We start from the raw sequence: 25,079 nt of genomic DNA, 5'->3' as shown, positions 1-25,079 counted from the left end.
ATTTATACTAACAAAAAAATAATAATTAAATTAGATCCACCATTTTTTTTTTTAACCTAATATGTTTTCAGGTTACATTTTCTTAGTCTTGAGACCAGTCACGTTGAAAGGAAGTGTGGCTGGTCTGTGTGTTATTCCCACACTACGCTGTCACACTCAGCTGTGTTAGGCAAGGTTCTCCTATCAGAGTCTCAGAGCAGCTTTCCAAAGGACTGACACAAAAGCAGGGAGTCATAAAACATTCAACATCATTCAAAGTCTCCTCTCCCATGCACGCTTAGACATTGTGACAACAAGAGTGTCGGTCCAGGAAGCACACTTCAGGAAATCTTTTTTTTTTTTCTTTGCTTTTTTGAGAATAATGAAATGTAGATGGGTGGAAAAAAAAACTTGTGGGAAAAAACGTTCCGTCTGACACTTTTTACTGTCACCCATTGTCTGCTGAAGTCGTTCCAGTAAAGCTGTAATCTCATACTTTGTCAAGCGTAAAGAATTTTGTATTGGTATAAACTATTTTAAGTGGAAAGAATGAACGCACATCCTGTTTTTGGGCGTTGTTGGGCAAATCGCGTTCATTCGGACGTGATTAGATACCGTAGGCTTTGTTAACATTTGCAATCAGCTCCTTATGCAGATGCATCTTTCAGAATGAAAGTCTGCCCCCTGAAGTGTGTCACTGTCGGTGTTAATTTCTCTTCTTTATTTTATTTTGCATGAGGTTTTTAAAATGTAAGTGTGCCTTTTTTCCCTCTTTTTCACCTACGAGAGCACACAGCTGCGAGGCAACTCTGCGGAAAAAAGAAACCCACAAAAATAGGTTACCATGTGTTGAACTGTTTAAGCTCTGAGCAGTGGGTTTGATGAATTACAAGTCAGTTAGCCCATTTTGCTGACAGAATGCAAATTTATTTATGACCCTGAGACTGAAAGAAAATGAAATCATCATATATTTCCAAACGCTCGTGCAGTGTTTTAGATTAGGCAGAATCTATTTGGGATGGAAACACATTCAATGAATAAATTCTCTTTTGGAACAACTCTACGGTCAAAATTGCCGGGCTTTCTCTTAACAATCGAGTCCTTCCACTTACAAAGTGTGCGGGGAATCTCCATGACAGATCATCTTAATTTGAGGCACATATCTCGATTCCTCCGAGTCGGGAGAGGTGTACTTTGAATCAAAAACACAAAATCAACTTTAATTTTTGGAGTGTCTGCGTTTGATTTATAGTCATGGAATAAAATGTGGCCCATTTCATATGATTTGGTGGTTATCCCATTTTACATTTTCATCAAATCATATTCTCGGGCCATATCTGTAAAATTGAGAAATCATCAGAGCTGAAGTGGTGGGATATTGGAAGTTCAGCTTCATCAGCAGTCTGTGCTGCTGAAATGAGAGACCTTCAGTGGGCTCCTTCATCCCACCCCCACACCGCTCTCCCTTCACTTCACTTTCTTCCCTTCTGTTTTTTAAACTCCCCATTTCTCGCTCTCATTTGGTTTTGCTCCTCACTCAACTGCACAAGATGTGGTGAGATCACACGGAGGCTATTTTATCTCCACTTGTGTGAAATAATTTAATTAAACAAAGTCACAGCTATGCCTAGCATATCCAGATCATAACATTTTTACTAGTGTATTGAGAGCTGCAGTAGATACAGTAATAAGGAGTCGTGTTTCTAATGCAGCGGCGATGATGGCTTTTAGAGAACTCGTAGATAACCTGCGCTTTAACGTCTTTAATGTGAACCCTAAGTATAGCCGCATTCACTGTGATTTCATTAAGGTCGGGGGAGTTGGTCATTTATTTATTATAGTGAATATTTTAAAAAAGAAGAAAGGAAAAACACTCGAGATGTTATGATGTGAAGGCCTTACATGTTGTTCCGACACTACTAGGTCTTATTTGGCTCCAAATTAATTTCCCTAACCCCATATCAATAATATTTAATTAAAGTGATACACTATTGATCACCATACAGTCATTTTTGCATGGTAATGAATGGTTAAAGTGCTGTGGCATGCAAATATGAACCCCAGTTTAATTCTCATTGGACTGCATCCTTATAAGTGGTTTGCAATGTAATATGCAATCCACTGATGGCTTATTAAGATCTTTACAGTCATTTAATCTGAGACTGTGGTCAATTATATCTCTCTAGAGTAGCATTGCAGTTTAATTTGATATAAACAAAACAACAGGCTGTGAAGCTGTGGTCATGATGGAAGCTGATACACCCTCCCTCACTCTCCACAAGTCGGTGCTGAAAGGGAGACTGGGTCCTGCGTTGCATTCTCCTCCCGGGACTTCCTGCGTTGTTTGCAAACAATAAATAATATTAATTTCACACTGGACACCTTCTTCGGATCAATATTTATTGACTTGGTGATTCCGTCTTAATAGGGTGCATATCCTGGGAGTGTAATTGTGCAATTTTAGGGAAGGATGCCCAACAGTTTATTAATCTGTAAACAGCAGCACGTCACGCACAAGTTTCCTTAGTTCTTATCAAGCCATCAAAAGCGGTCGCGTAGCTGCTCTGAAGCAGTCGAGGTGATACAAAAGAAACGATGGCTCCGTCTTGGTTTTGCAATTGACTGCAGGAGAACAAGCTGCATCGAGTCTGGGGATATTCTAAGTCAAGCCAGTGGTGGAGAGAAAATTAATTACAACACCACAGATCGATGAACAACTGAATGTGTCAACTCTCCAAAGAGCTGTGATTGCTCATTGTAGTCTGATCGAGGGAGCAAAAGAGAGAGACGCTGGATCCAGAAGACTGTGGAAGAGGTTATGACCTGCCTTGACTCGGCAAGCTGCTCACCACGGCAAGAAAACACACTAATAATTCGTTTAAGCACATGTAGCAAGCCCTGCTTCTTTTTAAGAAAATAATATGACCGACTGTGCATTTATATACAGTGACTGGAAGAGGCAGTCTCCAGCTTGCAGCGTCTGATAGGACTCAGAGCAGATTAGCAGAATGAGAAAGTTCATTACGAACAACCTCACAAGTGACCAAAGCTGAGTCATTCCCCTTCCATTCAGCTGCTGTACATCTGCCTTCCCTGGCCCGCCACATTCACGCTGCCTGTCAGCAGTGGATAGTGAACCATAGGGCCTTTCTTTATTTCAGCATGTGCGTGCATGTGTCTGTGCTTTGTTCTGCCATTCCGACTGTGACTCTGACCTTTAGCGAGAGATGCTGGATAGAGAGAAGGTCTTAATGAGTTTGCATAATAGCTGAGCTATCTTAGAAATCATCCATCTGCATGAGCCCCATAATTAGCTGGTACGACAGTGGTCCAAGTCCTGTGCTTTCACTTATCATTCTGCTGACTAGTATGTGGGAGTGGAGAAATGGATAAACAAAGATACACTCCCCACCACCACTTCCATCACCACCCCCTCCCCTTCTGAAGTGTATTAATAATCTGCTGTCGATTTTTGGCAGCGTTGTAAAAGGCACGGCTGAAGAGTCTGATAATCACTCCACTGACACCCCCAGAAAATGAGGAAAAGCTATCTGGAACATAAGTCACATCCTGGTGTGAGTTTGCTGACAGGTGTACGCTCTCACGGGAGTGCTAATCCTCGTGCTTCTTCGCCCATGTTTGTCCATCACTGATGCACACGCAGACGCACACGGACAATCCAGAGGCATATGTAACTGAACCTCAACGACATGCAGATGTGATTTGTGTGAATCTGTATGCAAAGCACTCATGTGATTCCTATCCTGCATAGCTGAATGTCATATCCATCATTTTCATGTAAGGCAGAAGATGTGAAAAAGAAGAAGAAAAAAAACCACCAAATTGCGTGGATGTGAATGAAATCATTTCCATTTTTATGCGCATTTTCCCAGCGCGTGGTTAGTTTTGCGTATTATAAGATATGTATTGTTTGTCTAAGAGAAAGCGGTAGGGCGCGCTCAGGGCGCTCCGATCCCAGCGTGCAGGCAAAATCCGTTCCTGGTTTTGCGCCTCCGTCCATCGCAGCTTATACCTTCCCCTGACTCTAAGCACTTCAGCATTGCTGTGCAAGCAGATGTTCTTTCTCCGATGCCAGTTCTCTCCCTTTTCGCATTTGGAGAAGGTATTCTTTCGCGCGAAGGCAGCAAAGTGAGAAGAAAGAAAGCAAAGAAACACCCTCCTCGGCTCCGAGACGGAGGGAGAGTTGTGAACGGATAGCTGCTTTTGGAGAAATACAGTAGACTACAGTAAGACCCGCGGAGGCGAGAGCGAGGCAGCAGTTTATTTACCACACCTGTGATGCGTTGTTCTGAGCAACGAAGACGCACGACCGGGATACTGATGGCCACGCTACGGCAGGAGGATATGTGCTGAGGAAAGGACTTGGGCGTGAGGGGAAAAACAGAACAGGCGTGAAGTGCTACAGAGGACACTCTCCGGACCTTTAAAAAGCCCAGTGTGCCCGTATTTCGTCTCTGCTCTCTGCCTTTTTGTAAAACTTAGGTGATAGAAAAAAAAAACCCCCACGAAGATGCCCTTACTTCTGGGCCCCTTTGTCCGCTGTAGGCTCAGCGCCACGCTCCTTGCGCTCTGGCTCGTCCTCTCTGGCTTCACCTGCACTGGTGGTGAGTTGGGCTGCAATTAAACTGTTTCGGCTTTTTATTATTTGTATTTTATTTGATTTATTTTACTGGTAAACAGTTTGTTGTGTGTTGGAAAACCTAGAAGGCTTGCACGTGACAAGTTGTTTGCTGGTGTTTTTGTCGAAATTCCGGTGCGCACGTTGTTGGCGGTCGTTATTATTCCCTAATTTGCTAGCACCAGCACTCGTCAATTAGCCTACACCTTCAAGGTTACGGGGGGGGGTTTCAGACGTGACTACCAAGGTTAAAACTTACAGACAAATGCCAAATAACCTCGTCCAGCTTTCTTCTTCTTCTTCTTCTTTTTAAAATTCGAAGCAGCAACGAGAAGTTTATGGCACGCGTTTTTATTCCTGCTGTCGTGTAACTTGGGGCTTACACCTGCCGGAGAGAGGGGGAAATCAGAACTATAATAAAAAAGATGATTGGGGCAGACACGGGGCCCGCGGACAATAAAAGCTCGTGCCCAGTAACGTCGCGCTCCTTTCCTCCTGCCACATAAACAACCTTCAGTAACGCCACCCTCGTGATTGTCTTATTAAATCTCCGAGCTCTGTGTGTGTGTGTGTGTGTGTGTGTGTGTGTGTCTGGAGGACACCGTAGTGTAGTCACAGCCTCTCCGGCTGGCTGCAGACAGCATCGTTTAACTCCACGTTTCTCTCCGGCCAGGAGTCATTCCTGCTGCATTTGCAGTATGCTGACAGCTTTACTGAGTTGGTAGACGACCTACTCGCACTGATGAGTTAGATTTTATGGTGTAGCTTGGCCAGACGTTCCCCGATTGCATGCAAATGCACTAAACAATCATCAACAAGCGAGGTGGACTAAAGCACCGAGGATGGAAGTTTCTCACAGCAGCAAAATCCTTTTTCGAAAATTGAGCTATAAGATACTCTTACTCTTTTAATATTGATTTTTTTAAAGGAAAAATGTTCTCATGATCACAACCAGCTGTGCAAATGCCTCTTTCAGTTTTGGACAAATCCAACTCAACCGAGTGCTGTTCACTGACCCCTAATATTCACCATGGTGCACAATCAAACCAGCCATCTAACGTCCACATTAGTTATTCAGCCAATGCAGTCAATTTCACTGTTGCTCATAACGCATTATTTCACAGTTCAGCACTTGGACTGTTTAAAGCACTTTATTTAAACATTCCCTCTGATGCTAAATATCACCCTGACTGTGCCACACAGCTGGAAGCTGCTGGTGAGTATCCAAAACCCAAGAGTTTCCGCACACCATTTGCCTCGCGCTCGTATCCAAACTGTTAACCTTGCTTTGGACGGAAGGCAAAACATGTTAAAGTTGCTGTATTTGTGTCTTGTGCTTCAGGACACCGAGATGATGAATTCAGCGGGCTTTTTTTTCCTCCCTTGCATTAATTAGGGTATAATTATGAATATATTAGGATTAAATAAACAGTCATGCTCGAGGGACCTCCATATATCAAGCTAAGTAAGTAGCAGTGTGCTGGCATTTACAAGTCAGTTTGTGATTCATGTTGGAAGTGATGTGTTTTGATGGGGTTCCTGGGTTGTATATGGGTGGCGTGGTGGTTCAGCGGCTTAGCGCCATTGCCTTGCAGTAAACTGTTTTGGTGTGGAGGTTACGTGTTCCTGCCGTGTTCATTTGGTTTCCTGTGCGTGCCCTGGTTTCCTCCCACAATCCAAAGACCGGCGGTTGTAGGTCGATTTTCAAGACTCTGAATTCCCAAAGGTGTTTGCAGTTTCTTTGTTCGCTCGGTGATGGACTGGAGCTCTAACCGGGGTGTTTCCCTGCCTGTCACTCACTGCTTTCTGGATAAGGCTCACAGCTTTCTCATGACCCCTGAAGAGAATATAATATGTATAGAGGGAGATGGATGTGGGGTTAATTGTGAAATTTCTTCTCACTTCCCCGTTCTTCTGTCTTTCTTTTATATCACATTTCCTTCCAGACCGCTCCTCTCCATGTTTCAGTCTTGTCACTACATCAGGCCAGTACAGGCAGCCCTCCAGGCACCTATCACAGCTTAGTGGCCACTTTTTTTTTCTTTTTTCTTTTTTTTTTAAGGCTAAAGTGAGATCCAGAAATGAATCGGAAGGTAATTTGGAAGCCAATTCTTTCGACATCAGGACTGGGACAGACTCGGCCGAGTTCAGTCGAGCTGTCCTCTGTAGCGAGGCAAAGAGCTGACTAGGCATTCGTCAGTATCAAAGCCGGCTTGTCTTTTTTGCAGGGAAACATAACTCACTCAGTAATAAAGGTAGGCCTGTCAATCTAAGTTTGAGCTAGCTGAGCACTTTCCCTTTCACTGTGTTGTGAGTGATCTGACGGGCCGGACAGAGGGGGTAGGTACGCTTTCAGCCTCAGGAACAAAGAACTGTTCTGATTTGCCAGTTTGTGTGTGTGTATGTGTGTGCGTGTGTGTGTGCACAGCACTTGATGTTTTCAGTATGCAAGGTGCATGTGTGTTGTTTTTGTGTATGTGGGAGGGTGTTTCCACAAGGATTTGCATACATGCATTTCTGCTGTGTGTGTGTGTGTGTGTGTGTGTGTGTGTCTAAGGTGGATGCCTGCAGATTAGTCCAATTCCTGTTCCTTCTGTGTTTTACCCTGTATTCAAACTTTGGTCTGTTGCCTGTTATTAATGTCCTGTTAGTTCCTGCATGCAGCAAGAATCAGAATTATTTGTTTGTTTTTCATCTGCCCAGTGAGAACGTTGCCAAGCGATAGTTGTCTGGTTCAGCGAGGGAGCATGGGATTTGGTATCAAGCACCTTCCTAGTTGTGCGAACAGTCACCTCAGAGCAATTTCCACGGGGTGTAAACCTTGTGCTGATGCAAGGGGATGGCCATTAAACGACAACAACCACAAGTCTGTTGCATAATACAGCAATTTGTGAGTCCCCGTTTCTTAGTACAGTATTGTAAGGGATTCTCTTGCCAGATGTCTCTCATCATTCTAATGTGAATCATCCCAGAGTTGTCTTTCTCACAGCCAGTTTTGTCTCTCCTCATTGACTCACTAAAGAATGCGATAAGGAGAGCGAAAGCAGAAATTAACATAATTTATTGGGGGAAATTGCCTTCTGGTCAGAGGAATTTAAAACCACTTCGTTTTTGTCCCATAGCTAATGCATGGCAAATGATCGCCATGTATTTGCAGGGATATGGTCTTTTACGGGGAAGCGATAATTTACAACCAGAAAGAGTTTTCGTTCCCTGCAGTCGTGGGAGATGAATACAAATGACACAGACAAAGGGGGGAGACTTGAACAGTGGTGGGAGGGAAATTTTTGTTTAAAATTATTTTCTCAACTGCTGATACACGGTAAATTAGCATGATGTACAGATGCAGAACATATCAAGCGAGGAGGCAATTACACCAAGGGAACGGTAAGGAATTAAAACGAATTCTCTCTTGAGGAGTACACATGCGTGCGATGAATTTAGCTCGCAAAATTTGAATTGGATGATATCAAAATGACGGAGCAAGCTGGATTGCTTGTTTCCGAGAACGAGCGGATCAAATGTATTGCATTATTATTCACTTTTAATCATTTGTTTGCACGGCAGAAACGGATGAAATGAGTTAATCCCTTTCCTGTCCAAGTCCCGCAAAAGTCATTTTCTCAGTTTGAGTTACCGTGATTAATGAAGGCTGAGATAATAGTTCAGAATGAATGAATAAAAGGTAAACAGTGCACGTCAACAAGGGTCAGCTTTGAACAGCGGAGGAGCACGCTCCATTTGGTGACAAATTCCCAAGCGCCTTATCTTTCAACAGGCTGTGTCCCTACACTTATCATTTGCAAATGGCTATCTTGAGGAGTAAAGGAAGGACACATGGAGGATGAACCTGACAGAGGGGGAGGAGTCTGGGTTTATTTTCTGCAGTCTGTGCAGAGGCCCAGTGAAGGCACTACATCTCTGTCAAACTCTGCCCTTTTGTTTCAATTACCCCATTTCTATGATTCAGGTGTATGTGAGAGCACTTAGGGGTTGAAGTTGGGCTTTTTCCCTCCTTGAAATTTAGCACGCCATAGTTAGTATCTGTGGTTTTCTATCTAGGTAGCATAAAACTGACCTTTCACCCCTGATGTGGGATGAGATTACCCTGTGTCCTCAATGGAAACCTGGACAATAATTCACAGAAGGTCACAGCATCTGACAGTGTACTGTATCAGCAGTTTGTAGAGTGCTCTCAGTTTCTACTGTTGTTTCTCCTGCTAATTGTCCTGTAACAGCAGTCTATGGGGGCAGAAATTGCCTCTTTATTAAGAACCAGCCAACTTTTTGGCAGATTTGATAACCCCTTGTTATGTTTTATTGCTAGAAGAATTTGTGGTAATTTCCGTGGGAAGAAAATCACGGTGGTCGAAATCTGTGGGCTACATCTGCCAGTCATCAGTTAATTTCCTGTGGTTACCACTCCCATATCCTTTGACATCAGTGATTCTAACTTTGCACCCATCAGTTTTGTGGTGTTTTGCCAGTGTCAACGTTTGAGCACCGCCTCTGAGGTTGGTGGAAATGAGGAAAGGAGTGCAGCTGGTGCTGTGCTGGTGGAAAAGGTTAAGAGGTTGTTAAGTTGAATCCCGGGTCTTTCCCTGGACGTTCTAATCAAATGTTATTTTCCCTGGAACTTTTGTCTCTCACTTCCTGCATCATGAGGGGGAAGGAGATGTAACACAGAGCTTTAACCTTTGATGCTGATCTGTTCTCTTGCTGTTTATAAAAAATAAAATAAAAATAAATGTGAAGACCCGTGAATATTTATATCCCAGAAATTATTCACAGTACGACATTTTTAGTGCTGCCAGTGTATTCTGTAGTTGCATTCTCCAGAGTTTCTTGACCATGACTTTGGTGACTTTTATTTAACCAGACTACAGATGGGGCCATCCAGAGCTGTGCACCCTTACTGCAAATCTGCAGTAAGAAAAATTAAATGTGAGTAGAACATGAGTACCGCTGAGGCTCTTCTATCCACACTGATTTGACTGACCCCCGTTTAGGCATCGTCAGAGGCAGCTGTGTCCCAGTCAGCAGCACAGAGGAGCTCTGAGCAGAGCTGTTGGACAATCTTCGCCGGCCTGATTTACAGCAGGAATTTACAGTAATAGTAAAATTCAGAAAAATGGTTTTCATGTAGCCTCAGCGTGAGGAAATCAAATAGTTTTTATGTATTTATAGTAACACTAGGAGGCTTGATCATCACGGATACCATTAATAATCGGAGAACAACAACAGATTTGTGTGATTTTTAAACAGCTGTCTGTGGAGAATACACTTCATTACTATTAGCGGGAAAATAAATGTAGGGGTACCAACATGACGTCTCGGAGTCTGTGTGGGCGGGTGTGAGTGATACATGGAAAAACCCATCTGAAAACACTCTCTTTGGGGATTGGCCTTGAGATGCAATCTTGTGTGATAAGGCTTTCCTGTATTTGTTTTTACTATACATGATGTACTGTCTGGTTGCTAACACTGCACAGTGAGAATAGCAGTGTGTTAGGAGACGTTTTCAGGTCTTTCCTGTTCTCCGGGTGATCAATACTCTTCTCCAAATGGTTAATTGGCCATCAGTCACTGTCAGAGGAAGTGCGTAGAAACCCAGAGGTGTCTTGGTGCAGCTCATAATAAGAGCCTGTCCAGTCCTCTGGGTCCTCTCTTGGCCTTTACTTCAGGCCAGGTGGTGGCTGGGGAAAGCAGATCTGAATGCAATATGGAGAGCTGTAGATTAATAGTTTCTTACTAAGGCCACCAGGGAGCGATGTGAAAGCCACTTCCACTTCATCACACAGTTGACTGGATGGAAAGAGTGTAAAGCTTGCAGTAGGAAAGGAAGCTTAAAGCAGTGTGAAGGTCATTTGACGTGGTCACACGTTGAAAAGGTTTGACCAGATTTAATCAAATTTATTGTGTAAATGTTTCATTTTTTTCAAATTCTCTTGTCTGTGTGGCAGGTACAGTCGTATGCACGTTTGTGGCAACCCAGGGAAATTACATGTTTCGGTGTTTGTTGTTGGGTTTTTTGGTTTTTTTTGAACGGAACTAAAGGAAATCTGTGCTGCAACAGTGTAATAAAAAATTAGCACTTTGCACTTCTTCAAATGCTGCTGTTTTTATTTAATGAACTAAAAAAAAAAAATAATTGGGTTTGGGTAGCCTTGTACCTGTGAAGTCACAGAATTTCATTAAGCTTTTTAAGTCTTAAAGGCTTTAATTGACTCAGTAGGACTCATTAGAAATAATAGCTGATGGTAACATTGAGCAATGACAGGTTCCTCCAAGCAAATGCTGTGCATCTAAAAGCTACTAAAGGTTTAGAGGGGGGGGGAAAGTGTTATTTGGTCCAAAAACAGCATCTATTAAAAAAAACTTTCAAGTAAAACTGAACCTTTGCAGGAAAGGCCTCCAACCATATTATAATATTTGTCAGTTTTTCATACAATCTGACACGACCCATGTGTTACTGAAATAATGTTAAAGAGTGTTTGTGCCTTGTGCAGTTGCATTATTAAAAAAAAGAATTTAAGTAGTTAGTTTACTACTTGCTTTCCAAAGGAATATTTCTTCTTAAGTTCAATTAAAATGTACCAATTTTACTTTTTGTTTAGTTGGTTTAAAAATGAATTTACTCAAAAGATTATGAAAAGCTGAGTTTTGTGGTTTGTTTTTTTTTCTTTTTTTTTTTTTTCTTCTCTTAGTTAGGAGAACTTGAAGATGTTGTATTGTCAGAAGGCAAAGGTCCACGTTTTGGCATGTTCCCCATGCCCCATTGCTCTTTACACTAGACAGCAACTAGAACACAGCTGTAATTGAGATTTGAATATCAGCTCTGAACATGAACATTAGCTTGAAGTGATTAATTCATTGCCACAGGAGTGTAGTAATGGTGGCCTTTATTTATAGCTAAAACTTAACACTATTCTCTGCTAAAAAGAACAGAAATCTCAGCATAAGCAAGTTCATTTCAGCACTAGTATAAATTAAGTTGCACTGTTTAATTAATCTGAGTAATGACATTGTTTGCATTTCCAAGGTGCCTTGTTAGGGCCCAGAAAAAATATCTGGTTGGGGTTAAAATGGCTCTTTTTTTTCTTTCTTTTAAAAAATGTTTTCACATATTAAATAGCTCAATTTTCTATGTAATCACGGTGAGGAATTCCTATACATTTATTCACATTACTGCTAGAGGCCACATTTTTAAAAAATGTAACTGCTTGCACAAATGCCAATAGGGCTGTTCTTTTTTTTTTTTTGCTGAAAGGCAGTCTAGCACAAGCAGAAAAGGCTCCTATGGAAAAGCATACTTACAACCTTATGACTAAAGGCAGAATGTTAAGTATACAAAGTAACATATGGAAAAGCCAGCGTTGTTTTAGAAACATGTTCTGCGAACAGATGGAGTTGAAATGGAGATCTTTGGCCACAGTTACCAAAGGTACGTTTGAAGAACAAAGGAGCAGTAATTGATGAGAACAACATTAACGACAGAAATGTACATTTTCTGCCTTTGTGTTGTGTGGCTGTCAGATACTGCATGGAGGGAAGAATGTATTCAACTAAACATCAGAATATTCTGCATGTACAATGTAGTTGACTTACCCAATTCTCAATACTCAATTTGTTACCAAAACTAAATACTGATATATTTAAGCATAAACTACTTTATCAAAAAGTAAAGCAGACTGTTTATTTAAAATGTTAACATTATATTGGCAGGAAACGGGGTGAAATGTTACGGTTGTTGCCGAGTAGCCTGCTAATCTTATGCTAACGTTATTACTTAGCATAAAGTTAGCTACAGTACGTTAGCTTAAACATTTATGTAAATCCCGCTATTGTAAAGTGTAGCTATGTCTTAAAAAAATGGTAATGTGTATTAATGTTAGACAAGGTCAATAATTTGATGTTTTGCGTGTTAAACTGAAACTTACTAAACTTGAATTCTTCAAACAGATCTCAATGCCACTCTTTTAGGTGCTTTGCTAAATTAGAAGCATTTCCTTCCTTGTTCTGCAAAGCTTGATAGTATTTTTTTTACATATTGTGTTTTGTAAAATTAGTCATCCCCCCTTGGTCACTCGCCAAGTCGTGATAACTGCAAACTGCTTCAATACCCAACCCTTACTACCTTATCAATGAGTTGGGGCGGAGTTATCACCAGTTAGGAGTTATCAACTGGTAAGCACCAGTTGCCATATTTCATTTGCTGTGCTTGTGGGGATTCTTCAGTATGTAAGGATAAACTATAATACTTTATCGTTTTCAGAATTTTGGTATCAAAAGGGTATCACAAGAATTGGATGTAGTGAGATCCCAAGATGCGAGAAACTTCTATAGTCAAGAAGCAGAAACTAAAACTAGGCTGGCTTCTATAAGAGGAAATAACTTAAAAGCCGTTTTTAAAATTCACCATAAACTATATTTAAGAAAAACAAAAACAAACTGAAGCTTTTGGAATAGTTCTCACAGTCCCCAAGCCTGAACAGGAGAGATTAAAAAAACACTACCGTATGTGCATGTAAGGCAGCCAAAAATCTTCCTGATATTTATTTTAATAAGCTCTGGCTTATTATGGCGTCTGAAGTTTCACATATGCTACATTTGCTCTTTAATGTCTTGTGTTAAAAGCTGCCATTTTCACTTAAATTATTATTGAAAAAAACAAATAAATTATAAGATTTTTTAAATTCCACAGGAAATTATGTATATATTTTTTCGTGTCTGTTCCATTGCTATTTGTGAATTTTCAGCAGCTTCCTCTTAATTATACAAGATAACACTTTAAGCTCACTTCACACCTACAGCCAAATGTATGGCTCATTGTTATGCTTTCCCCTATTTAGCATGGCATGTAAAAGACATAATTAGAAATCACCTAAGGCTACCCAGACAGCCCTGCTGGCGCTTGATTGACAAGGGTATCTGAGGGAGGTCTGGCTCAGCCTGAGCCAGAATTTGTCATCTTGAAGTGATTTTGTTGACAAGACAGGAGGCACAATGACCTTTCCTAATTATATGTATGTGTCCAGGCACCAATGCCTCAGGCAAGCAATTCAACTGAGTCAACAGTGCGCTGACTTTGGGCACACATTCAGGCCCAGACAGCATGTTGTGTAGTAAGGTTACGCTTTACTGGACTTAGCAGTAAACTTGTTAATAATTCAGCATTGATATGACATTACAAATGTCACTTGTGTCATTTTCTGGGGGTTCTTACATTGCTTATAGAAACGTAAAGAAACAAACACAAGGATAAGGTCAGATCCCCTCATTTTTGTTGCCTTCCCCCTTACACTTGTACCTGAAAAATCATTCTGATGTTACTCTTTGCAAGTTGAGCCCCACAAAACATGAACCATTTATTATCCACCCTAAAAGCGTAGCAGCGAGTGAACAACCTCTCTGATCTATGTAGGTCCCCCTATTTTTTTCTTTTTCTTTTTTCCAAACAAACCATTTCCCGATGTGAAATGAGGTCTGAACATTACAGATTCAAAGCTTAAAGCTAAGCAGCAGATTTTCTTGGCAAGGCCATCAGGAACGCTAGGCTCACGGAAAACACATTTAACTCCTCACTCCAATAGAATTAATCATAACAACACAGCTTCCATTGAGGCTAGATCCTTCCTTTTTACGGCACGTATTGCACTTGATTACGGCTTCTGTGGATTAAAATGTCCGCTGACAAGGCATTCACGTCGAATCAAAGTGTGGTTTTTGTTTTTTTGGTTTTTTTTCCGCACCTGGAGTTTCTTGTCACTGACACTTGAATTTCAAAAACTGAATACAGAGCAGCTCTCCTCCGGCATTGTTGTTAATTGCCTACTGCTTTCCAGTCTTGTGTGTCAGGCAGAGTGGATGCTAAAGGTTTAGTAGTGTTAGTCAAGTAGGCTCTTATAATGTAAAGTAATCATTTAGGGTAGGCCTGACATTGATGCAGTGCTGCATGGTGTTATGGTAAAACATGTCGGACTGAGAACTTTAGAGAAAAAATTATATTTTAAGAATATTGGGTCACTTCATCAATTAAGTATCTTGTAATGAATTGGAGCACTCTGTGGTCATCACCTACTGGTGCCATTAAAATAAGAGATTAATGGATGATCAGTCAATGGTTTTTCTGTTCAGTGGATTCCCGTGTAAAGCAGCTTTTTATATTAAAAGCTTACACGGTACAAACCCTTGTAATCATGTGAAGTTCTCGTCTCCTTATGGCGTTTGGTTGGCTACATTTGCTCAATTATTGGGCTACTGTAAGCACTATTTACTTTATCATTACGTGCCCGTATTGGATTTTCTCAGCTACAAGTTGGCAGGCAATTAGATCCAATATCTCTTGGAACGAACATCTAACTACAATCCATTTTAAAAACTGACACTGGTAAATGTTTGATCAAGCCTAAGGAAACAAGTGCTAAATTAAAAAAAAGAAAAGAAAAAGGTCTCGAAATTAAACACTGCTCTGAGAATTACTGGTATGCCCAGATTCCCAGTGGCTACCTGCAAATATATGATGTTGCCCATGTAGCAATATAACATTTTCTGGGAAAAAACAAAACACTGAAAATAGCTCAATATGTGGATGCTGGTAAAAGAATGGACACAAATCGAACGATCACAAACACAATGTGAAGCACATGCTCTTTCAATTAGACAGGCAACTAAAAGAAAAACAGCTCAGGGCTATTCACTCACACCTATCTCCCATCCATTATCATTCTTTGCTCCCACCCAAAGCTGTCTTTGCACCTCACCTCACCCCTCCCCAAACACATTTCAGTGGCACACCTATTGAGGGCTCATTATGTTACTAATAGAGGAATCAGTTGGATGTTTGAGAGAAGTTGTAAAAGTGCAATAAACTAAACTAAACGGTTATTGTTTAGTTTGTCTTTGTTTGGCTGGGGATTGTAATCCTTGCCTATTTTAATGGGGCCGTCTTCTGCAGTGGAAGGAGTTTCAAAACGTAAGGCTGTAAATGTTGCCATACAGATTCAATATGTGGTGATAGAAGCTTTTGTTCAGTAGGTTTATGTACCTTTGTTTGGCTCACAGGTTGCCAGTTAAGTCCAACTGTTGCTGTAAGTTTGGGAACTACTGTATATGCTGACATAAGCATTACATTTTCATGTGGGCGGATTTATTGAAATTGGGTTCTCCAGCCTCCTTTGTCAAAGACAGCATGATCTCACCATACAGCCTCCACTCCAGCCTAACAGATGCTACTTTAGCTTAATTGGACACTGAATAATGTGTATTTTCTAGTATGCTTTTTATGGACTTGAAAGTGCTTTTACAGATTATTGATTGTAATTTTGCCGTTGCTTCTTTTGGGCACTGCTGGCACTGTTCAACACATTTAGTCAAAACAACAAAGCTCGGTTCAGTTTGCTCATTTAATTAATTTGCCTACATGGAGTTGAGGCAGGAAGACATCTGGTGACCAATAAACAAGGATATGCAAAGTTATTTGTTGTATGGGGCTGTCATTTAATGAATGTGAGTTGGTGTCCAATTTTATGGGTTGATTGAATGTATGCTGGCCTCTGATCAAGCTCGGCTTGTACGATGTTGTTAACAGCTTCTCTAATGACTTCATCCAGCCTTTATTTATGTGCCACAGTAGCAAATTTTCCCTCCTAATTCAGAACATCTCATCACTCATAAGCAGAAGACACTTTAGAGTCTTATTCATCTTAGTTATCCAAGATTTGACAATCTAATTGGAGATGACAAGTCAGTTGGAAACATAACAGTTCTGAAGCACAGTGATTTTGAGAAGGGGCTTGTGCAGCTGGTTTTAAAAGCCTAAATCTCCACCTTTTTCTGGATTGCTCAGGCATGTAAACGCACAGGAATTGGTCACAAAATGTTGCCAAATGTCTTATATGTGTTTAAAGTGCCGTGTAGTAGGGCTGCACGATTACGCCCAAAATTACAATAAGAATTATTTTCATTAATACTCAACTCAGTTTTATTTACATAGCACCACATCACACCAGCAGCCACCTCAAGGCACATTTTATTATAAGATAAAGATCCTACAATAATACAGAGAAAACCCCAATAATAAGACCCTATGCCCTATGAACAAGCACTTGGCAACAGCAGGAAGGAAAAACTCCCTTTTAACAGGAAGAAACCTCCAGAGGAGCCCAAAAGCTGAAGACTTTTAAACACTCTAGGAATCTCAAATAAGCCTGCAGTCCAAGAGCAAAGATGATATGGTACTTTGAGGTCTTTAAAATAAGAAGGGGGATTATTGAATATAAATTAATTATTGAAGAAAACTGAAGAAGAGACGAATTTTACATTTGATTTTGGAGGCAATAAAGAGAAGCTAATGTGGGACAAATATACTCTCTCTTTCCTGTCCTTGTCAGTACTCTCACTGCAGCATTCTGGATAAACTGAAGGTTTTTCAGGGACATTTTAGAATGACCTCATAATAATGAATTACAGTAGTTCAGGTTAGAAGTACAAAATGCATGAACAAGTTTTTCAGCATCACTCTGAGACGTGATATTTCTATTTTTAGAGATATTGTGCAAATCCAAGAAAGCAGTCCTACATATTTGTTTATGATGCATATTGAAGGACACATCCTGGTCAAAGAATCCAAGGTTCTTCAGCGTTACTAGAGGCTAACTTAACCTCTCAGGCTCAAATTAAGTTTTTGTTGCTAATGCACAAAAGAATACCTGCAGTTGTACTTCTTAGTAAAAAAAAACTCATAAAATATGTATGTGGGGTAATCGGGTTGTTAGCTTTTACTTGTTACAAATCTGCAACGCCTGCCTTGACAGGGTTAATGGCATTACCTAGATATTGAGGTTACAATTACTTTTTGAATTATTTATTGATTTAAGTGACAGAAAATGTGTTTTTTGCTCTGTCGCATTAACAGAACACTGCTTTCACATCTGTGCGCAAAATAGGTCCTTCCAGTTCACCTAAAATTAATAACAATTAAATAATTATAATTAATAATGAATTTGGTGTGTCTCTTAAAAAAATAAACACAAAGAAATCAACAGGGTGCTACATTTTTCTTTTAAGTTGTTACATTTCTGTTAATCAGTCTCTAGAAATTAATCTTTGCAGACAAATAATAGAAAGTCCTTCATTCATTTCACCTGCACGATGGATATGAATAAAACGGCGTGCTTGACAGCTGTGAGGTCCCTCTACATGTCCCCTACAGCGTTTTGCATACAGCACTGATATTGCCACTTTCGAAAAAATAACAGCATGAGGGGATAACAAAGCTTTTGTCCCGCACGTTGACCATTTTCCTGAAACATTTATTACTCACTGGGAGTAGTGGACTGATTTCAGGTGGATACGGTGACATGCTTTTATGGATGTCTGAATTGACGCTGGATGGATTTACATTGTTTTTGTGTGTTTTGTGGCCTCATGCATTCATCATACTGCAGTTTGTGGAGGGTTTAATAACTTAGTTGTGTTGCTTTGTGGTGCAGACACAACTCTGCAGCTCTTTGCATATCATTTTATTCTTTATTAACATCCCTTCTGCTAATTCCAAAGTCTTTCCAAACAGCGGATGCTGATCTGCTTCGAGGGACAAGCTTTTCACCTCCTGCTTGTGTCAGACATTTGATTTTTGTTGTCTTTTAACTTAGTGTTACTTGTCTAGACTAGTCCAGGAAATTTCAAGCAGCATAGTGCAGGGAACAGCTGTGACTGGCAGATGTAGGCATGTGGTCAGGCACTGATTGTGGAGCACTTGATTTGCTTCTGCTTTGCATTTTAATTGATGGAGGATGTATTTTAAATATCCCTTAAAGTTCATTTTATTGTGCAGACCTGCTGTACAGTTTTGTGAATAAAAATGTCTGTGAAATGTAAAAATAATCATAAGTGAAGTAATGTAATGCTGAGTTATGATCTGTTTCCTGTAGCTATTTTGATTGTGCCAACATGGAGTGAAATCTATGAACTCCAGGCTCCCGATCTTGTCAGGAATAACCATGTGTCTGCATTGTACACAAGAAAATTTTCATTTAAACATCTAGAGTAAGGACGTTTTATGACTCACAGACAGTTTGGAGGTTGAATTTCAGAGTTTCAATTTCAAAAGTCTTCCTTTGTGTCAGCAAGAAAACACCGGCCCTACTCTGTATTGTTAAAAGCCACAATAAGTGAGTAACACAGAAGTCCTTCATCTGTACTGAAGTGTTTCACAGAATTTCACGGACAATTTCTTAGACTTCAAAAAATTCCCAGTGTTGTAGTTATAAACCTTCCAGATTGAGAGCTGCAGTCTTCATAGATTCCTTTTGGTTTCAGAGCTTCCAACGGGACCTTTAGATGAACTCCCTCAGTCTTTTCGTACAGGGGTCTTGTGGCACCAGGGGGCTCCACTGAGTCAATGTGGTCTGGCACTGCAAGGGGAGTGGTTCAGGACCAGGTCCGCTTAATCCTTACCTGATATGACAACTTAATAAAGGCCCAATAATCCTCCATGAATAGTCTCCCTCTGGAGGGTTTAGGGGTCTCCGGACACTGGGAAGTATTTTTCTAAAGGCCTTATTACACTTCTGTATCACCATTACTGTCTTATAAGACAAGCAGGAGGAAATGAATAGATTGCAATGTTAGGAGAAAGAGATCAAGGGGAGGGAAGTCAGCAGAAAAAGGTTTTCCTCTAACCTGTTATTTATAAGCCTTCGCCACCTCCCCTTTGTTGAGCGGATATATCTCTCTTTTTTTTTTTCACTCTCTACATGCACAGCAAAACAGCGAGCAGGTGCAATGTGTCATCACGTCATGCTTGTTATTAAAGAAAAAAGATCCTGGAGACTTTAGACCTCATTTTGAATCATCCCTGTAATGTGTGGCAGAACTGCCGTCAATACAATTTAAAATTAATTATTTAATTAATTTATTTTTTACTGATAACTCAGACAGATTGGTTTCAGGCTAAATTGTCAAAAAGCCAAATGCAGTTTGCCTTAATTTTACTTTTTTTTTTGGCCTCGGACTCGGTGTGACTTTGTGTTGATATTTCCTCTAACTTTTCTGGCTGAGTCAGATTGCTGCTGAAAGTGTCATTGTTAAACTTTTTCCCCTTAGATACATATTTTTCAGTTATTTTCCTGCAGAATTGTTACTGTGAAATCCCAAGCTTTTACACAGAAGAGCAGAGTAATCATTTTAAGAAGATCATTTGCTGCTCAAGAAAAAAAAAAAAAGTCTTTTATCTTTGTGCACTCTGCTACGGAAGTCTTGAAGTCCTCCCCGTGCACATTTGTAAGAACGGATTTGTCCCACCCGTGTTCAAAGGATCAAGATGAAATTGTGAAACAAACCAGTCCCATGTTTTAAAAAAGGACCTCCGTACTTGGATAACATTTCTAAGATCTTACAAAGACTCTTTTCTCTTGCCTCAGCAGCCTTCAGCTTTGCCTCTTTATCGAGCTTTTCTTACCTTTCAGATTTCATTTTATTAATCAGCGGCATAGCTTAGTCTTCTCACTCATTACAGGATCCTGAGAAGCTGACAGGATCATTAGGAAATACAATTTTTGTCTTCTTCTGTGTCAGCTTTATCTATATAAAACCGCAGATCAGACTTCAAATATGAGTCAAACACATTCCCAGCACTGAGCTAAGTAGCACAGTTTGGTAAAGATTCATGGGTCAACTTTTTTTCCCTCCTCCCTCAAACATAAACTAAAGCATTATCTGTGCCCATGCTCTGTAACAGGCTGCCATTTTGTGTTAAGCCAGCATTGATGCAGAGCGCCTCCACAGCCTGTTGGAAATTGCCAGCGCCTAAAGCAAACAGTAGGGCCTCGAGTCCCACAAGTATGAAGCAGCCAAGTAAACCCATTAACTGCCTATAGAGTGGTTTGTGCATTTGTCTCCACATGATAGTATCCACAAATTAACCGCAAGCTGACTTTACTGTTTGCTTTGGCGAAGTAAAGTAACCACAGAGGGGTCAAACAACACTTCAGTCATTCCGCAGATAAGTGACGTGAGTGAAGCCTATTGCTACATTTGTGATGAAAGCAGTGGGATAAATGTGTGGACTCTGCAGACGTGCTTAATTTCCAGTGTAAAAGTTGCATTGTGTAAAGTGCAGTAATGCTGGCAAATCACAGCCTAAGCATTTCGCTTGGAAGATGTAATTTGACAAGTCTGCAGCATTTCATTTTGGGGCACTGAGGCATGATACTTTCTTACTCTGAATACTTCAATCCCCCCACCCCACCTCAGCCCTCAAACATATGATGCATACTGTACAAATTATTTGAATCGCCAGAAGGTGTTTGATTTATGCTGAGTCTGAGCTATCAGCTCCAAACAGGCCATGTAGCTTCTCTTATCATCTTACCCAGCCGCTTGCACAATTTCTGCATGTTTTTTTGAGCTCAGCCCTAAATGTGATGACAATAGTCATGAACAGCACATAAAGACAAAAACTGCCACTTGCAGCAAAATCAGTGCCTCCCCCTCTCGCTTAAATTTTTTTTTATTTAATTTTTTCCTGATTCCTCTACAATGTGTTTGACAAGAAGAGCTGGCAGTGTTACACGGTGGCACAATTCAGGCTGTCGTGGGCGATGCCCACCCCGACCCCTGTCACGCAATTAGCTTTCTGCTTTCCAGATAGCGAGAACAAAGGTGAACTCTGAGGAACCGAGGCTGGGTTCAGTCAGAGTGGATGGGTGTGTGTGACACTCTGATGACTCCAGGGCGCTTTTCTTGACCAGAGGAGTCGTTGGCTGTCACTAAACATCACTGTCTTCCTCCCCACTAATGGCATCTCCAGATTGTGCTACGGTGCTATGAGGAACAAAGGCTGGTTGTATGAGATACAGAGGCGGGAGGGGGGGAGAATAGAGCGACCCCATTAGGGGCTGCGGGCTGTGGTTTGTGACAGTGGCTGCAGACCTATAGAAGTGTCATGACAGATATGAACCGAGGAACAATTATGGGGTGATGTGCTTGAAGCTAAGCTGTCCAGTCCTTTAACAATAGCAGGGGGACAAAAGTGGTGAATGAATAGCAGAGCAATAACACTTATTCTCACCAAGGTGTTCGATCAACACACAGATGCATTCACATACATGCAACTGTAGTTTTTTAAAGCATGTTAGGCTGCGGAAACTGCTAAAATTAAGTAATGATACGGGAGTAATCAAATGTTAGTGTTACGCTTCCCCCTTTTTTTCTGTGATGTTTTATTCATGAAGTTAAATTCAAAAGGTGAGGGTGTTAACAAAACATAACCAAATGCAGAATAACAACAAAATGAAATGTTATGAAGAATAATTTGTAATTTTCCTGTGGCTACGGAAATAGATAAATTCAATTGACGGAGCTGAATATTTTTCCTGGTAATGGCTTGCTTCTGAATTAATTTTTATTATATGCAAATTTGCATTATCCTTCCAGTAATCAATCTAAAATGGCATATTTTTTTTGTACTGCTGCCAACAGTAAAATATGAGGCAAACAGCAGGAGTGCAATGATGTGATCCTTATAAAAGTTTGGTTGGCGTAAAAGAGTCACTAGGAGGCAAAGTAAATGGCGTGTTTTTCGAAACACTTTTGATAGTGATGATAGTCCAAATAGTGCCGCTGTAGTTGGGAATCACAAATCCTTAAACTAAATCTAAACATGCCGTTCCTTATCTTTGCGCTCCCTTTAATAGCTGAACTTAGTTGGATTGAATAACAAGGCCAGAATTCGTAATAGTTTAAAATCACACGTAGCCCCAAACTAACAAGAGAAAGCGACTGACGTTAATGTGCTGTTTTAGCCGTCAGTCTCTCCAGGATATTCTTAAACTCATCCTTTTATGGCCCGTGTCACCGTTTTTGTCCGAGGCTGACTCATGAAACATAATGTGTTCTCTGGTTTTAGCTCCCCTTTTTTTGGAAAAAAATATCTTTTCCTCATTTCGTCTCTTATTTGGAGCACCAAGGTTATTTTTTCCCCCCGCATTTTTAATTCAAGTCCCGGGGAATATTGTGTGCAAAGTCAGAATGCTATATGTGCCATGTTTCTGCAAAGCATTGCAGGAGTACAACACTTGGCATCAGCGTTGTCACAGTAAATCTCTGTCTCCATGACACTTGGAGTCAAAACATGAGCCTGGAAATGCAAGCCCACCCCCCTCGCAACAGACAAACACACACTCACACACACACATAAATGTCAAGATATTTGCTAGTTCTGGAGCTACTAATTGTTCTGATAGAGTTTAATGATATTGCATCCAAAAAAAAGCACTTTGGATATTTCCAACTTCAAGATTCGGCCTCTTTGTTTTTTTCTTTTTTTTTCCCCTAAAGGGAAGGTCACAGCATGCACTGGTCTTTATGTCTAAGTTTCCCCTGCAAAAGCTGCAAAGTCCCACAGGTTTAGCAGTAATACCCTGGTTAATTCCCCTGCATGTCGGGTTATTGCTGTCAAAGCTCCTGTGTCAGTTTATCCTCAAATTAGGGCTTATTCTTTAATTTTTACTGATGGCTCTATTGCTCCTAGTTACCGTGAATGCCCCACTTACCCACAGCCATAGAGAGAGATGCAAACACACTGGAGAATCTGCAGTGTATGCTTTTCTATGACACACAGATGCAAAATAGTGTGTGTTACTATAAGTTTTTATTATTTTTAGCACATGTCTTCACTGGATTTGCTGTTTCGTGGCTCTCCCTCAGTCTGGCTTTTCATAAAGATTCAAATGCCTCCTAAAATACTAAAAACAATCCAGTTGTAAATCTGTTGAAAGTCACGTTCATGATATGTTTATAGAAACAGAATTGTTCGCACAGTCCCCACCCACACATTTTGTTATTCACCATGAACAGTTGGTGGCACAGCGGTAGAAATTGAGGTTTCTGAGTTTAAAGTTTCACCCCAGTTGGCATAGTTTGTGGGTTTTTTAATAGCAACCGATCCTCAGTTAAAGTGTAATAATTTCCTCGATGTGAGAATTGAGATTTAAGAGGCTCTGTTTAAAAGCATGGCTCTGACTGTTTATAGAAACAATAGGAAACGATGCTTGAAAATTATGACACACATTCGATTTTATTTCAAGATGATAATGTTCCTATAATCTACATCATTGATCTTTATCGTTTTGGGGAAAGGAAAAAACTGAACTGACTTCTGTAACAATACGGTGGTTATTTACTTGAACTTCACAACTGCCCCATTGTTATGAATGTCAGCTGAAGATAACAGGAAGGTGTAGGCATCGCTGATATGACTTCATTAAATAAACCCTTGACCCCAGAGATGCTGGCCTGATCTATTTCCTTTAAGTCCATTTGCTTCACCAGAGAACGGAGATCCCAAACTGAGATTACAGCAACACTATCTCCCTATCTTTAATTTAGAAATGCAGGAGGACTTCACATGGGTAAGATGGTTATCCACACTCTGTCTGTCTTGTTTCCTCATGCATGCTAGCTTTGCAAGCGCCTCCTCTGAGACCACGTACAGTATTTCAAAAATAGTTTTCTTTGTCTTTTCATTCCCTAATGACGGCTGGCAGGGGCGATGAAGTCAGAAATCTCTAAAAATAAATAAATAAATAAATTTCCATCTTGATGCTTTGGAAGCCTCTGAGACTAGACACAGGGAGGCTAACTAACCAGCGCACTAACACGAGCAGCATGGCTTTGAAATGAGCTCTTTTTCTCCTTTTTTGCTTTTTCCTCTGAGACGTGCATGTTTGCATTGCAGCAAAGGGGGTGAGCACACAGGGGCAGCCAGGAGCAGCTCCCCTGTAGCTGCAGCCTGATCAAGGACGTTTCTGCAGGGGCGGTGGTAAATCAAAGCTTGGGATGATCTCACTCAAACCACAAAGCCTGCCCTGCCTCCAGAATTATCTAGGTGTATTTGGGGGAGGTGGAAGTGAAGGTCTCCTAATTCTGGGTGGCATTGGCTGTTAGCTTGAACAGTCTACATCGTCACAGCTTTGCAGCAAATGCACAGCTGCCAAAATATCTGACATAACTAGAATTCCCCTTTTAATTAAATGGCGGCATTACGAGGCCGGGAAATTTACTGTAATGTCTTTGTGTATTAAATTGATTATGTGGTAAAATTAGAAACCTTAGCATCCAGACATGTCAGAAAATACAGCAATTCAGGAGCTTTTGATCAGTGTTGGTAAATGTCTTAGAAAAAATGTGTTTTCTGCTTTGCAGAAGGGTTTTAGCTTAAGTTGAGACAGGGGTCCGCCTGTCATGATGGAGCATTGACTATGATGTCTGGAGGGCTTTCATCTTTGCTCTTTACATTTGCCTTCCAAACACTGAAAGGCTGAGAAAACAGTGCAATTTGTCTAAAAGGAAGCGACTCCGATCAATAGAATTTTCATTACAGTTATGTTTTCATACTGCAGCCGAGGCAGGGTGTGGAGGTCTGATGAATGAAACATTAACGTTTGAGGCACTCCTC

At 40.7% G+C, this 25,079-nt stretch overlaps 1 protein-coding gene across 4 annotated transcripts in view; it reads left to right on the top strand.

The window, feature by feature from the left end:
• Nucleotides 1-3,951: 3,951 nt before the first annotated feature.
• unc5a (unc-5 netrin receptor A) overlaps nt 3,952-25,079 on the top strand; it is a 149,884-nt gene continuing 128,756 nt past the window's right edge. For 2 of the 4 annotated variants that reach the window (XM_005719675.1, XM_005719674.1), the window contains exon 1: nt 3,953-4,604. In XM_005719675.1, coding sequence (XP_005719732.1) covers nt 4,511-4,604 — 94 coding nt within the window. In that variant the 5' untranslated portion in view covers nt 3,953-4,510. Of the gene's footprint in view, nt 4,605-25,079 lie in introns of all 4 variants that reach the window. The other 2 variants (XM_005719673.1, XM_005719676.1) reach the window with 2 other exon arrangements.

The sequence above is a fragment of the Pundamilia nyererei genome, unplaced genomic scaffold (genome assembly GCF_000239375.1).
Source record: "Pundamilia nyererei isolate P.nyererei 1_Seehausen unplaced genomic scaffold, PunNye1.0 scaffold00001, whole genome shotgun sequence".
NCBI classification, from domain to species: Eukaryota; Metazoa; Chordata; class Actinopteri; order Cichliformes; family Cichlidae; genus Pundamilia; species Pundamilia nyererei.
Note: the sequence above shows the minus strand (reverse complement) of the source record. Positions and strands in the feature narration are given on the sequence as shown.